The sequence below is a fragment of the Aplysia californica genome, unplaced genomic scaffold, assembly GCF_000002075.1.
Source record: "Aplysia californica isolate F4 #8 unplaced genomic scaffold, AplCal3.0 scaffold00072, whole genome shotgun sequence".
Lineage (NCBI taxonomy): Eukaryota > Metazoa > Mollusca > Gastropoda > Aplysiida > Aplysiidae > Aplysia > Aplysia californica.
Window position 1 is genome coordinate 1,705,348 of NW_004797342.1, and position 16,284 is coordinate 1,721,631.

The following is a 16,284-nucleotide window of genomic DNA, read 5'->3' on the forward strand; positions in this document are numbered from 1 at the left end:
TACCCTGATGCCACCATCTATCTGAACACCATGATCTGCAGATGTGTGACTATCTTTTGTTTGTTTGGTCCATCCCACCAGCAGAACAACAATTTGAGAACAAATTTGAAAACAGCAAGGTATAAACTGATTTATGCCTTCACACACACACATGAAAGAAATAAATCATTAAAAGTTGATACTTCCCCACATCCTTCAAACCCTAAGAACTGAAATCCAAATATTCATATGATCTTAGAGAATCCATTGAGTTACAATCAGAATACTGAGTACGTATCTAGCTTATCATTACTATTGTCTGTTGTTTATATGCATGCGTGGGCATGTTTGTGTGTGTGTGTGTGAGTGTGTGTATGTGTGTGTGTGTGTGTGTGTGTGTGTGTGTGTGTGTGTGTGTGTGTGTGTGTGTGTAGTGTGTGTGTGTGTGTGTGTGTGTGCGCGCGTGTGTGTATGTGTGTACGTGTGTACGTGGAAAACACCAAACCAATGTGCCAGGATCTGGACAATAAAGATATATCTCATCTTATCTTTTCACATTAGGCGTGCAGTCTCGGCATTGAGAATAGGACTGACGTGGTGCTAGCGTGTCGTACGAGGCGACTAAACGGCGAACCAGGTAGTGACTCCTGAAACAGAGTCATCCTGCCTCCAGGTCGGAGGTTGAGTCATGACGCTAACAACCTCTCTCGTAAAAATAACCTGTTACAGAAACACATACAAGCAAAAACCATTATCTCAGCTTGGCTGATCATGGACCTTCTCCGTACGGAGAGTATATGATGCGAAGCAGTGAAAGCTAAAAGGAAGCTGCTGGGCAGAAGCCTCCACCATCATCCAAGTCCAAGTCTCTTCGGATCGGCTCGTGGAACGTTAGAACCCTTTATGAGGCTGGAAAAACTGCACAAGTTCTCCAAGAGATGCACCAATACCAACTACACATTCTGGGAATCAGCAAGACCCACTTGAACCAGTCTGGACAGAAGCGAATGAAAGAGGGGGAGCTTTTCATTTATTCAGGAAATGACAGTGATGGACCACACAGGGAAGGAGTAGGGATGACCATATCCAAGATAGCTCACAAGACATTCAAGGGCTGGGAAGCGCATGGTCCAAGGATCATCATGGCCTCATTTTGAACTAAGAAAGAACTCAAGGTAAGAGATGGTAGGAAGAAGGAAGGTCATAAACATGAACATCATACAAGTGTATGCCCCAACCAATGATGCAGAAGTGGAGAATAAAGATGACTTCTACAACCGCCTGCAGAGCGCCATCGACAAACTTCCAGGTAAGGACATCAACATTGTCATGGGAGATCTAAATGCAAAGGTAGGTTCGGACAATAGTCACCATGAGGAAATCATGGGCAGACACGGATTAGGAGAGGCAAATGACAACGGAGAAAGGTTCCAAAACTGCACATTCAACAACCTGGTCATTGGAGGAAGAATCTTCCCACATAAAAGGATTCACAAGGCCACTTGGGTATCCCCAGACGGAATAACGGAAAACCAGATTGACCATTTTTGCATCTCACGAAAGTTTAGACGCTCACTGGAGGACGTCCGAGTCTTAAAAGGAGCAGAAGTCGCATCAGACCACCATTTGATCCTTGGAAAGATGAAACTGAAACTGAGAAGATATGTACAAGTCACAACTGGAAATCGTATAAAGTATGAAGTGAGCCTTCTGAAAGACCCAGTAAAGAAAAATGAGTTCAAGTTGGAACTGAAGAACAGATTTCAAGTCCTTCAAGATCTGGATGACTGTGAAGTCAACGAACACTGGGACAAGATAAGAGAGGCAGTAAATGCAACTTGCCAGAGCACCCTAGGACCCAAAGATAACACCAGGAATGAATCGATTTCACAAGACTCTCTAGACAAAGTCAAAAGAAGAAGAGAGCTGAAGGCCCAAGTCAACAACAGCCGTACCCGAAATGAGAAACTCGCTGCACAACAAGAGTACACCGAAGTAAACCGAGAGGTAAAGAATTCCATCCAGAAGGACAAGAATACCTACCTGAATGGCCTAGCCGAAAAGGCAGAGAAAGCAGCAACAGGCGGGCACTAGCGGATTGTACACCAGACAACAAAAACTCTTTCAGGTAGGTTCAGCAAGTCCACTCTACCAGGAAAAAACAAAGAGGGAAAGACTATCTTCAACCCAGAGGGGCAACTTAACCGATGGAGAGAACACTTTGATCAACTCTTGAACAGACCACCTCCAGAAAGCCAACCAGAAATTCTTACAGCCAGAAATGACCTCCCAATAGTTACGGAACCACCTTCAAGAGAGGAAATTGCAGCCGCTATAAAAACACTGAAGTCCCACAAGGCAGCTGGTCCCAACCATATACCACCGGAAGCCCTTAAGGCAGATAAAGATATGTTAGTGGAAAGTCTCTATACTCTATTTGAAAAGGTTTGGCAAAAGGATGAAATACCATCAGACTGGAAGGAAGGCCACCTAATCAAGCTGCCAAAGAAGGGAGACCTCAGCAATTGTAACAACTACAGAGGCATTACACTCAAGTCCATACCAGGGAAAGTCTTTAACAGGATACTCCTGGAGAGAATCAAGCTGGCAACAGACGAGAAGCTTCGAGGAAACCAGGCAGGATTCAGCAAAAACCGGATCATGTGTGGACCAGATTGCTACTCTGCTCATCATGCAATCGCTTGAATGGAATTCACCACTCCTGGTCAACTTCATTGACTATGAAAAGGCGTTTGACAGCGTGAACAGGGAAAATGTGGAAACTCAAGCGGCATTTTGGAATACCTGACAAAATCGTCAAGCTTGTGAAGGCCACCTATGATGGAACAAACTGCCAAGTCTTCCACGAAGGACAACTCTCAGAACCATTTCAGGTATAGACAGGAGTGCGACAAGGATGCTTGCTCTCACCTTTTCTCTTCATACTGGCAATTGACTGGGTCATGAAAGAAGTCACCAGAGGCAAACGTAATGCACAGCGTCACTTTTCGCCCGATTCTGTTACTTTTAGTTCGCGTGACTCAGCAGCCCGCCAGAGCTCCCCAGCTCGGGGTCACGGGGTTAATGAGCCCTGAGGCGACTTTGCCGGTGTCGGTCGGGAAGTTCGCATTTTTGACTATGTTTAAAACGATATAACTTCTTCCCCATCCCACACAGAAAACCATTACGCGAATGTACTAAAAGCTCAATGTCTTGAGATTTATTCTGCGTTAGAATGGTTAGTTTCTGTGCCTTAGTTTTTGTTCTAGACAAGTGTTTGTAGAGTACCCAATTTGTCCTATTTTAGTTACAAAGTTATGAATAAATGATTGTTATTTTTAAAAAGGCACGACAGATCTCTCCAAATTCTGTGTTAAACTGACTACGAATATCATGTCTTTTACCATGAGAAATCTTAAATCTGCGGTAGTAGTAATAGTCAAGTTATAAGAGAAGAAAGATGCACATCTGCATATTTTAACTAAAGACGATCAGCGTTAGCACTTATTTTACTATTAAACAAGAGAAAGTTACTCTGCGTTTGTTCATGAATCATGCTGTGTCTGTGGCAGCCTGCATACAACTAAAAAGATATAATATAAGCGATTTAAAAAACCACAAAACCGTGTAAATACATGGGTAGAGATAAACTTCTAGTATGGAATAAAAATAATGACAGCTAAAACATTCATTCTTAGTTTTTGTGTAGGAAATATGCGCGGACACAATTATGAATGTAAAGAAATAAGTCACATTGTCAGTTATTGCAAATGGTTATAGAAACGTAAAAAAAGCTGGAAAAGTCTGGTGCTGATTCAGTGTCCCTGGAAAGCTAGAAATTATTCTTATAACCCAATTACGAGAAGTCATCCCTATTATTCAGTCAACTTACAAAACCTAGACTTAGCGTTTTAAGAAAAGTAAGCAATTTCTGGAGTGTAACAGATACTGTTCGTGTATTAGATCTACGTTGAAGATATATTCTAGCACTAAAATCGATTTGTACTTTTCATTGAGAAACTTCATGATAACTTTTATAAACTTTCGAGAAAATATGCAAATATTCATGATTATATTAGACACATAAAGTTGTATTTGGAGGAATTACTTCGTAGCGAATTGTGTGCCCGATGGATAAAATTGCAAAATTACAGCCTTCTATTATAAGCGCAGATACCATCTTTTCTGAGTATCTGCACTAATGTTATGTCGTTCATATTCCAAAAGTTCGACAGATTTTGACAATGCATTTTTTTTATATTGATTTTTTTTCATTCACGCTAGTCCCAAAAAAATTACAATTTAGCATTGCCAACTCCAGCATGTCTAACGAAATAACCAGACAAGTTACAACGTCCGTTCTTTTTTGAGTCTCAAGAGCAGAAATGCGTGCTTTGGGTGTACTAAATGAGAATTACCATAAATACAAGGATGCACCTTAAATTGTACGTTGAAAAGTACCAAAAATTAAGTCGGCCCAGACAGAGCGGCGACAGAGAGCTGACCCCCGTGACCCCGACGTGATAAGGCGCCCGGCGGGGAACCCCCCACGGCAACTAAAATTCCACTGCCGGTGCGCCGTGAATGGAATACAGTGGAACCCTTGGCAGCAGCTGGACAACTTTGACTTCGCCAATGACCTTGCACTGCTCTCTCACACATTCTCAGATGCAAGAAAAGACAAAGGAACTCAACAGCCTATCAAGGAGTGTTGGCCTACGTATACATCCAGGCAAGTCAAAAGTAGTGAAGCTAGGAAAAGTTTCAAGCCCTGTTGTGACAATGGAAGACACTCTCCTGGAAGATGTGGACTCCTTTACCTACTTTGGAAGTGTCATCGATGGTAAAGGTGGAACCGAGGCAGATGTTAAAGCAAAGAACCGCCAAGGCAAGGTCAGCATTCAATCAATTATTAAGTCTGGAAAGCAAGCAACATCTCACTGCGCACCAAGATTTGACTCTTTAACTCCAACGTCAAGTCTGTGCTCCTCTACGGCTGCGAAACTTGGAAGACAACAAAGACAGTACGGAATAAAGTCCAGACTTTCATCAACAGATGTATGAGGAGTATTCTAACAATTAAGTGGCAGGATAGAATAAGAAATGAAGAGCTGTGGGAAAGGACAGGACAAAAGGATATAGAAGTGGAAATAGGACTAAAAAAGTGGCGATGGATGGGACACACCTTAAGAAAGCCCAGCGGAAACATCACAAGACAGTCACTGCAGTGGAACCCACAAGGAGCACAAAGCAGGGGTAGGCCACGGGAAACATGGAGGAAATGCGTGGAAAGGGACATGAGAGAGAGAAAGCTCACTTGGAACGAGCTTGGAAGGATGGCTCAGGACAGAGATAAACGGAAGGAGCTTGTATGAGGCCTATACCCTGACAGGGGTGAAAGGCATTGATGATGATATCTTTTTACATACACTAACGGAATCAGGATTCAATTCTACAAATTTCAAATCTTGACAAAACCCTTACAAGAATATGAACACAGAAAATACACATGAGTGGCATTGCTGTAAAACCAGACACTCGTCTTTCGTTGGGTTGTTTTGGATTTTTTTATTTTAGGGAGAGGGCTCAGTACCATTTACCTCCTTTTAAAGACACAGTATTGTGTAGATTGTTCAGAGAAACATCGATCACAGGCACTAAAAATATAATTTGGAAGTTTCCAATGACAACCAAGCTAAGAAACCACCAAACTTTGTTGGCTATTTTCTTGCTAATTTAACCTCTGACACAAAATGACCCCTACCTCCTTCTATCACAAATATCTTGACTCCTATTCAAAATTGATGAGTTTTTTAAAATGTTTTTTTTTTATCAAAAGCTAGACAAATGAACAAGCTTTAATTGACACCAATAGCTCGAAGGCCAAAATTGAGGAGCACCTGATTCCACCATGTTGTGACACATAATGAAGTCTGGGACATGGATATAACAAATGCATCAGCCTGGAAAACATAACACATATATAAAATACTGTCATTGCATGGAACGTATACTTTCTCTTTTATAAGCTGACACCATAGTTCAGTGAGCTCCATCCTGGAATCATTCAACTGTGACACCTGATCCTCTGAACTTGAGACCTGCGAGACCAGTGTATCTGCCACTTTGACAACATTCTCGGCAATGCAGAACGTTTTGTGAAGCCTGACAAAAAAAAGAAGTTAGACTGCTTAATAATAATCTCACTATATTATTATTGTCAAAATTCAGTCAAAATGTCTTTGACTGAAGTCAGAGGGAAGCCTGTGGACATCAAAAGGGAAGCCTATGGACATCAAAAGGGAAGCCTATGGACATCAAAAGGGGAGCCTATGGACATCAAAATAAGGTTTCTTCAGAAACTAACACCACCAGTCTTACCTTCTGACTATTACTTTCTCACAGTAACATTATTTCACTGTTTTGAAACATACCTACTAAAGCAGCACTTGTCACCTATCCAATCCTTTTTCATTTTCATCCGTCAGGTTTTTAAAAAAATTCTAGCTCGTCTATAAATAAGCCACTGACCACGTAATTTTGCATGGCACTCCTGCTGGCCAATCACCAAACAAGAATAGTTTTAGTTTTTAAACTCGACCCAAATGTCCAAATTATTTTTTAAAGTTTTTTTATTTAGGCCCCATTTCAAACACCGCCCTTTGAGTGCATACACAGGATCTCAGCAATCAATGATTTACAATAACCTAGCCTACAAATTGCTCATTTTGAGACAGTGTCACCATCCTGCTCCTACATTTCAGTGTAAACACCAGCAATTCCCCCCCCCCCCCCCCCCCACGGAGAACATCAGAGCCACGCAATTTCAGGAAAAAACTATCAGAGTAGCACACTATCAGAGCTGCGCACTTTTTAACAATATCGATACAATTAGATTGCCAATTACCTAAACATTACCATCCAACAATTATTTAAGTACCTTCAGCGTTTTTCGGGGCTTGGAACCAGATATCAATTAGATTTTGTATTGAATAAGTAGGCCTGTCAGGAATAAAAATATATCTACAGGACACGGGCGATCTTTAAAGTGTTGGGGCAGCACTTTCTTGCTCATTCAGGATAAAAACTGAGGCTGTGAGACTTGCACTGTCCCTTCTTTTTTGGTAGTGCCTTTCTGTTTGATCTGTTTTTAGTTTCAGCTTAGAAATGGTCTGGATATTGCTTAGCATCTGCAAAAAGACAATTAATATAATATTTCTATGGTGGCTGTACAGGGCAATTTTCTCAAGGGGACTGTAACTGTTGGATAGAATCCGCGATCTAATTGTATCGATTTCGTCAAAAAGTGCGCGGTTTTGACAATTTTTTCTCGAAAATGCACGGCTTTGGTAGTTTCCCCTCAAGACTGTTTAAATGATGTTTTCAAATGCATCCCATTTATTGAGCCATATTTCATAGACTTGCGCTAACGTGTAGTGTTGATAAAATATGTCAACTTGTGTATGTTTTAGGTGTATGCTGCAGATTTCCTTTTTCAACCCATCTTAAGCAAAAAAATCAAAGGATATGTGTTGGAACATCAGATTGCAGTGACCTTCATTAATTTATTAATGTGCTTTAAAATTTTGTTGGTAATCCAACTTTTAGACCCGCGTGTAAAGACTCTAGAAGATTAAACAGGGCAATTTGTTTTTATCCTGTTTAAACCGTGGACAGACAAAAGTGAAAAAGCAATAATTATAAATGTTATTTTTCCTATACAACCCCATTTATATCCTTTTTTTTACCCTGGTCTTCGCAGCATCTCCCTGTTCGATGGCTCAGATATCAAGCCTCTTTTCTCACCAGTTTTACAATATCAGCAGGCCTTAAAAATCTTTTTTTTTAATCATCACCTCAAAGTTTCTTTTAAATTACGTTCGAACACAAAGAAACAGCCATATATATTATGTTTGAGTCACTTAGTTATGACAGACTCACAAGTTAAAAGGGTAGGAGTCACAGACAAAGCAAAAACATACAAGAAATAAGATAAAAAGTCATCTGGTCTTGTCCAAAACAAGTAACATCATCAGTATTGGTAATCTGTAACAAGACTTCTTACATTTTGGCATTATAAAGACTGCAATGTAAACAGACCCAAAAAAAATACTTCAGTGTGATCATAAAAACATCAAAAGTCGGTCTTATAGATCAGAAGGAGATATTGCCACATGCTACGAGGGACGTCCAGAAAGTAAGTACCGTTTTAAAATAATTAAAAAAGAAATAATTTTCCCAATCAAAATGATTTATTTTTTAATGCCTCATATATATGACTACTTCTCCAAGTGGTCACCAGAACTGTTGAGGCATTTGTCGTAGCATGGGATGCGCTTCTGAATGCCCTCATCGTGGAAAGCTGCCGCCTGCGATGTCAGCCAATGTCCAGTCTCTCCTGTGAGATCAACGTCTGAGTCGAAGTCTTGCCCCGCCAAAAACTTTTTCAAAACATGCAGGAACAGATGAAAGTCACTCTGAGCCAGGTCTGGGCTGTACGATGGGTGATTCAACTGTTCCCATCCGAAGGAGGCGATCAGGTTTTGGGTCTGTGCAGACTTGTAAGGAGTTGCATTGTCGTGAAGCAGAACAACGCAATCGCTAAGCATTCCGCGTCTTTGGTTTTGAAACGCTCTACACAGGCCACGTCAGGAAAAAAAGTCATGTGTACAGTGTTTTAGGACAGGCAAGGGGTTCTTTTAGTAGAATTTTGGGGAAACGGGATGACAATTAACTTTCACGTGTACTGCAACACACTTAACTCTTGTCCTGCGTCTGTGCCGAGATGCGAATCTTATCAGCAACCGATTATGTCGGACGTGCCGGGCAGGCCGCCGGGGTCACTCAGTGTGTACTGTTGGTGTACAGCGCGCGCGCGCCGGGAAACGTGTGTTTTCGCCATGAATACCGCGGGAGTGTGTTAACCGATGATGAAAATAACGCTCTATCTTTCATAGCTTTCTATTTATTGAGTGTTACAAACACATGAATAACCCCCTCTCACAAGCTGATAAGATATTACGAGTAGTTACGCTCATTCGAATAACCTTTCTGGATGCTCTAGTTGTTATGAATGACCTGGGGTTCGAAAGGGGATAATATAGGTCAATTTCCGAAAGTTTTACAATCAAATTGTTCTTTGTACCTGCACAATGGTATTCTAAACTATCAAACAAGCTTATTTTTTATCAGGTAGTATCATTTCATACAAAATCAAGCTCATTTGAAAGATTTTGCATAGAAAAATGGAAGTCTTGTTTCCTGACTATCCTTTCGAGCTCCTCATGTCTAAGTGGGTCAATTTCTTCTATAATTTCATTGAACGAACATCTAGAGCTACCAGCTTGGCATGTTTTGAATGAGACACATGCCTTGATTACGAACCAATGCAGGCGGTTCTAGAAAAAGGCCACAAACGCCCACAGACTCAAGCAGACTGACGCACACACACTTGACCTGCGTGAATGGGGATCCGACTTGGGACCCGTGTGACACGTAAGATGATGCGCGCTGCACGTGTGCTGAGTCAGGGGCTACACTGATTCGGGACTAGAACGTAGTCGAGGTGCCGAAATAGGCTTATCGGGCCACATAAACCCGGCTCCTGCAGGACGAGGGTTAAAAAACTGTGTAGAGCGATTCAATACAAAAGAAGCAGAATGCTTAGCAACGGTGTTGTTCTGCATCACGACAAAGCAACTCCTCACAAGTCTGCACCGACCCAAAACCTGATCACCTCCTTGGGGTGGGAACAGTTGAAGCACCCATCGTACAGCCCAGACCTGGCTCCGAGTAACTTTCATCTGTTCCTGCATGTTTTGAAAAAGTTTTTGGCCGGGCAGGACTTCGACTCAGACACTGATCTCACAGGAGAGACTTGATATTGGCTGACGTCGGAAGCAGCAGCTTTCTACGATCCGGGCATTCAGAAGCTCGTCCCACGCTACGACAAATACTTCAACAGTTCTGGTGACTACATGGAGAAGTAGTCATATATATGAGGTATTAAAAAATAATTAGTTTTGACTGGGAAGATTATTTCTTTTATAATTATTTTAAAAAGGTACTAACTTTCTGGACGTCCCTCGTACATAATATTAAAGTAAGTTGCCTGTCATCTGATTTGTGATCTTTTTTTGGAATGTGGACAGCTAAACAGTTTGAAAAAGAGTTTAAAACTTGAGTTGTACTCACTTTTCACTCAAATTGCACATGAGAGACTTTTTATCGTCGTCCTCAAACAGCAGCGAGGTGCACCGAGAAAAAGCGAAAGCCTGCCTCAAATTTTTTATAGAACTTTCCAAACAATCCTCAACTTCCTTGAAGAATGCCACAAATTCACGAAGCCTTTCAGTTGAACTCTGGATAAAGTTATATAGGTTTAGTGTTAACATGGAAAAACATGTGAGGAAACACAGACACAAATGTAGGTATGAATGTACATGAAGGCAAGCATAGCGCACACAGAGAGACTTACCTACATTAAAGCCCACGTGACCACAAACACATGCACACATACTTCAACAAGCTCACAAACACACACACGCAGACTCACACTCGAATAGACATAAAATACACACTTACAAACACTCCAGAAATGAAGCAGTTCGATAACAAACATTATTGATAGAAGTCTAGCTACTTGGAGCAGTAAATGGCAAATACACAGGTGACTACTTGTCTCATTTTTCGCCTTATTTTGCATTAATCTAGAATCCCCATCATAGAATACAGCTGAGAGGTAAAGTATTCTCCAAAGGCTTGAAAAATTAAGACCTCATTCAGATTTGAAACCTGATTATTTTCATGTCAACCAAGCTCCTCAACCAAACGGTCTAGAGTAAGAGCAGCTCAGCAGTAAGCAGACAAGACGACTTTTTTTCATTTTGGCATCAAAATATTATATTTGCTTTTATCGAAAGTCTGATCAGTAACCTTACTTGTGTGAAAAAATCAAAGTGAAACTGTGACTAGTTTTTGAATGAATTCAAATTCAAATTTCGGAATCACTCTATTTTTAAATAATTATGCTGATAAAAAAAACTCTTTTTCTCGAAACTGCTGTGAAGTAAAAAAAAAAAGAAAAAAAAAGGCTTTTTGTCAGCTTACGGCAGAGCTGTTGATGGATGTTTGCAACAGTCAACAGGCAGCTACTGCAGATGATGGTCAGCTAAGACAGCCAAAGCCTAGTTACTACAATCAATGGGGGGGACTACAACAGATGATGGTAGGCTACAACTGACAATTACTATATATAGTCGATGGACAGCCTCTTCTGTTTAAAACTAAAAGCAATGGGCAACTACTTTGAAGATGGGAATCTATTACAGAGAAATATAGGTGAGGCATACTTACAAAATGAGTTACTTCTCGTAATCCACGAGTGGAAATATTGGCCCAAAATCGACATTAGGGTCAAATTTGCAGATTTTCTATTGATGCTATATATTCTTTAACTATAACCTGTCTTTTATTATTTCATACCTATATATGATGTATCTATTTCCTTAAGGCTTGTATCCCAGAAGTAACTCGTTTTGTCAGTACGTCTCACATATACTAGTTGATGGGTGGCTTCTAAAAATGATTGGCTGCTACTAAATTGAATGGACAGGTACTACAGGGCTGCCTAACTCAAAGTTCCCATTTCAGGTAGATTCAGGGTCAGTTTCAGGTATTTTGGCCCAAAATCAGGTCGTACAAAGACAAAGAGGAAAAAAAAAGATGATCGTTGTTTTTCGTGATATTGGGTTATTATACTTTGAAAACGTGTGTGTGTGTGTGTGTGTGTGCGTGCGTGCGTGCGTGCGTGCGTGCGTGCGTGCGTGCGTGCGTGCGTGCGTGCGTGCATGCGTGTGTGTGTGTGCACACGCGCATGCTCTTGTGTGTGTTTATATGAGGGGAGGGGAAGGGGGTGTTTGGGTGTTCACAAGTTAAGATGAACAGTGTGTATGAAATGAGACAAGGATGTTGTTGTTGGGTTTTTTTAAGCAATTATTGGCTATCGTTCAAGGCACCTATCCTTCAGTATTGAATCTGGAATTGAGTGCAGGGTGACTGCCAAACTGACTTCAAATCCCCTAGCCCATACCAATAGATTTAAATATATTTTCCGACACTAGCATAGGACACTGATAAGTCCTATGTGACTTAGGTACGACAGACAATTTTAACTAGTTTTGTCCTAAATTACAAAAATGAATCCTGATCTGGGCCTCAGGAGAGGCAAGAAGAACATCAACTGCCAAAACCACGTTTGGTTTCAGCTATCACGGATTTTAAAAAGCATGCAAGACAAAACATTTATAAAACCTTTATAGTAAGGCTCACGGCAGCGCAAAAAGTGACAATAGAAGAGAGCATAATATACTGATAGCCGGAGCTGGAAGGACTGCGAGAGCGTTGGATGTAGTGATGCTGAAAACCTGGCAATCAGTGAATAACTGCATCATGGACTAAGTACTGACTTTTTTCAGAATGCTAAATCACAGCACCAGTTTTTAATCAGCAACAAGCCATCATGAATCATAGGTATCCAAAATAGAGCTTTCCGAGGGTTAAAAATGGCATTTCCTCATTGCCACTATTCAATTTGTCATCATTGACAAATCCGACAAATCCGGGAACACCAACCTTGAAATACAATCATCAAGACAGTATTCTAATGTTCCCTCATTTACGAACTCGATTGTCGAACGTCAAAACCACTTCCACTTATCGTTTTTATTTTAGCATCAGTTTCTTGTACCATGGCCTTATCCTGTTGCCATAGACTTTATTGTAATATCACGAACCCAATAGGTAAATATGAACTCAGTAGCTTTTTCAGATTTGGTTTCGAGGACTTTGTGCATTTTCTAGGGTCTCGGCGATTTTTTTTCAGATTCCCAGGTAATTCTCGCAGTCCCCTCCTGTGTAGAATCCTCATTTGGTACAGACATATTCTCTAGACCAAGACAGACTTTAGAATGTTTCGCTTTGATACCGATTTTCTTTCTACATTCACAATTCTTTTTTCTAGGTATATGAATTAAAAGCACAGATTTTCCAGCCGCAGCAAAATAAGAGACTATCATAGATGATGAGTAACCATTAGTTACCACAGGAGATTGGCAATTTCTACAATAAAAGGAGGACTTATTTGGCAAAAACTATGAAGTTATCTTTCTTGCTTTTCTTTTGAGTTACCCTACTAGATTTTCCAAGGCAGTTCCTTCAACTGACATTAAAACTGACTTTTACGTACAATATAGGGTTTATATTCGTACAAAAATGAAGAGACAGTCTCCTTTGACACTCCAGTAGCAGCCGTTTAAAAGATTTTCTTATACATTCACACTGACCAGAGTTTCTTCAAATTAAAGTGGGGGGCCTTATCCTGCTCCCAAACAAGCCTCCTTACTGAACATTTTACTAGATCCTGACAGATTTGAAAAAAGTTCATATCTGACAACAATTTTCTTTCCAAATTCATAAAATTCACAATTCAGTTTTCTTCATTAACGCACATATTTTTCAGCTGCAGCAAAGAACAGAAGATAGACAGAAAGAATGAGTGTATGAAAGAAAGGCTAAAGATTCGCTATTTTGACAAGCCAGATTTTAACTAGATTTCTAATTCGTATGTCATGTGAAAATGTATTGCCGAAAAAAACCCACAATGGATGCAGAGAGGGACAATGGTCAAATGCAGGAAAAGCACAATCTGGCAAGCTTCTAACACAACTTATTGCTGAGAGTTACCACAAATGTTTGTACTTATCCTAGAAGTTACGAAGGCAAGTACGGATCTTTTGTCACAGAATATCAATGGGTCAACACTATCCTAATTTGTTGGGGGTTTTTACAGATGGAGTTAACAGGCTAGATCTATGATGCATGTAAGGAACTTTTAGAATTGTGCATTTACATAAAAGACACAGACGAATGGGCCATTTTTTTTCTTTTGATTTCGGCACCAATCGCATATTCAGTAGTTTTGACACTTTTCTCGGTATGGCAGTAGAACAGAGGTACAAAATCAGCAACTATCGGAAAAGAAAAAAAGCAGCCCTGCATTACTCACATACAAGACACCCTCCAAGATGTTTTCCTTCAATTCTTGTTCATTCTTCTCCATGGCCATGTATGTCTTGAGAATCTCCTCTCGCTTGTGGTGACTCACACTCCCAGTAGGCACTTCAGTGAAATTTTCAAACTTCTCCAAGGGCACTGAAATTAGAATTATGGGAAAGAGCTTGGCTTTCTGTTTTCAGAGCTTTTTAAATTTTTGTGCTATCTTTGTTAGTTCAAAAGCAGCGACCATTTTTGTAAATCAATTTTCGCCCTGATTAGGCCAAATTTTTGCACTGCATTTTGTGCCACCAAACTTCCAAATATTGCTTCAAAACGTCATAAAATCCTTAATAATAGTTGTATCGTAACCATTAAGGTATCACTTTGTTTGTTGTTTTATGTAAAATCTATACATAACAATAAAAGTCAAGTACATTAAGGGTAATATTCTATTTACCGTTTAATTACGTTATAAGCGAGATGTCGAGAGTCCGATTCCTATTATCCACACAAAAAATTGGCACACTTTCCATGATAATGGTCCGATTTTCAAAAGAAAAACTCCACTCATTTTGTTTTAAAGACTTCTTTAATTTGCTATTGGCAAAAAAATGATCAAAATTGAAAGCAGTTTCGATCGTACATGCATAACTCAACCAGGACGTTGGCGGGTGCTCCGGGGTGTGGTTTGTTCTTTTTTTTTTCCTATTAAGGCATATCACGGGTCTGCAAAACATGATATTTGAGTCGAAAATTCGATTTTTAACTGTGTCCATTTTTCGGTACCTGAATATCTAAAGAATCGATATTGCTTGAAGTTTCATTCTAAAAAAGACAAGAATTCACTGTTAGAGGCGTTTTCCAGAGGGCACCTATTCAAAAGTTGGCGCGTTTTCTTCAAATTAGCCCATAATTAGAACGTGAAAAGAACCATGTGTCTCCGTGTCACCCTAACATGTTTAGTATCGTGGTGCTCCCAAGCTTTTCTTCTTTCAAGACAATAAACGATCAAGACTATCAAGATTTATGTATTTCTGACAGTTGAGAACATATACGCAAGATACAGGGCTCCTCTTTTTGTAAATTTTGGGTTGTCTTGAACAAAACGAAACCCCGTTGCTACAAATGATATCATATGACGTCAACACTTAGTTGTGAATGCCGTGCGATATATTATTATGGTCTCCAACAGTACTTTACGATCACCGTCATTTCTTCTTTCGATTAGAGTCGTTTGAAGTACTGCCACTGATGAAACCATGTAATTCGCTTTTGTATTTGACAAAACATAATAATCCTGTTTCTGATCCCTCATTTTTTTGTAGGTTACAGAGCAAGTAAATCTAGGCTAAGTTCCCCTTTTTGCGTGTATTGCACGATATAAGGAGTCGTTTTTACTCTCATAGTCATATTTCATTTCACGTTTATTATCAATGTTTGTCCTTACCATTATCATGATGCGTGTCATTATTTTGTAAGTAAGGCCTACTGAGGGAAAAAGAGAGAGGTGGAGGAAGAGAGGGGAGAGAGAGAGGGGAGAGAGAGAGGGGAGAGAGAGAGAGAGAGAGAGAGAGAGAGAGAGAGAGAGAGAGAGAGAGAGAGATTGAGAGAGAGATAGAGAAAGAGAGAGAGAGAGAGAGAGAGAGAGACAGAGAGAGAGAGAAAGAGAGAGATAGAAAGAGAGAGATAGAAATAAAGAAGAGAGAGAGAGAGAGAGAGAGAGAGAGAGAGAGAGAGAGAGAGAGAGAGAGAGAGAGAGAGAGAGAAAGAGAGAGAGAGAGAGAGGGGTGGGGGTGGGTGGAAAGGCATGGGAATGATGTGTTGCAATAATGTATTTGTGTGTGTCTAGTGCTGGACCAGTAGAGTATAGTTTCGCTTTTATATTATAGTGCCAGGGATGCTTTGCGGAGTTGTCCAGTATCTAAAACTTGATTAGTGGTCCTTGATAAACTTCTTGCTTGCTACCAGTAGTTGTAGTGTTGAAAAGTGTAGTCCTGGTGAGGCTTGCACTACAAAGTGCATAGCATTGTTACGTTCATTCATGAACATAATCAGAAGACCATTAGCAGGCTCAATCGTATGAAAATCCCATACAGAACAAGCATTTCTTTCAAAAGAATAGAGATTGCTTCAGCACTAACTACAGTAATAAAGTATCATTGGAAAAGACAACGTACCGATGCACAGTCAACCTCGCATCCTTCAAAATCGGACTCTCAGAAAAGAGAAGGAATCCTTTGCCTCATTTCT

General features: G+C 40.3%; 1 protein-coding gene across 2 annotated transcripts in view; it reads right to left on the minus strand.

Annotated features, from left to right (window-relative positions):
• The window catches only part of LOC101851631, a 96,026-nt gene that overhangs the window by 57,633 nt on the left and 22,109 nt on the right, over positions 1-16,284 (minus strand). For both annotated transcript variants that reach the window (XM_035968651.1, XM_005093935.3), the window contains exons 8-10: positions 14,045-14,190; positions 10,174-10,340; positions 5,998-6,144 (exon numbers count right to left, since the gene is read on the minus strand). In XM_035968651.1, coding sequence (XP_035824544.1) covers positions 5,998-6,144; positions 10,174-10,340; positions 14,045-14,190 — 460 coding nt within the window. The remainder of the gene's footprint in view (positions 1-5,997; positions 6,145-10,173; positions 10,341-14,044; positions 14,191-16,284) is intronic.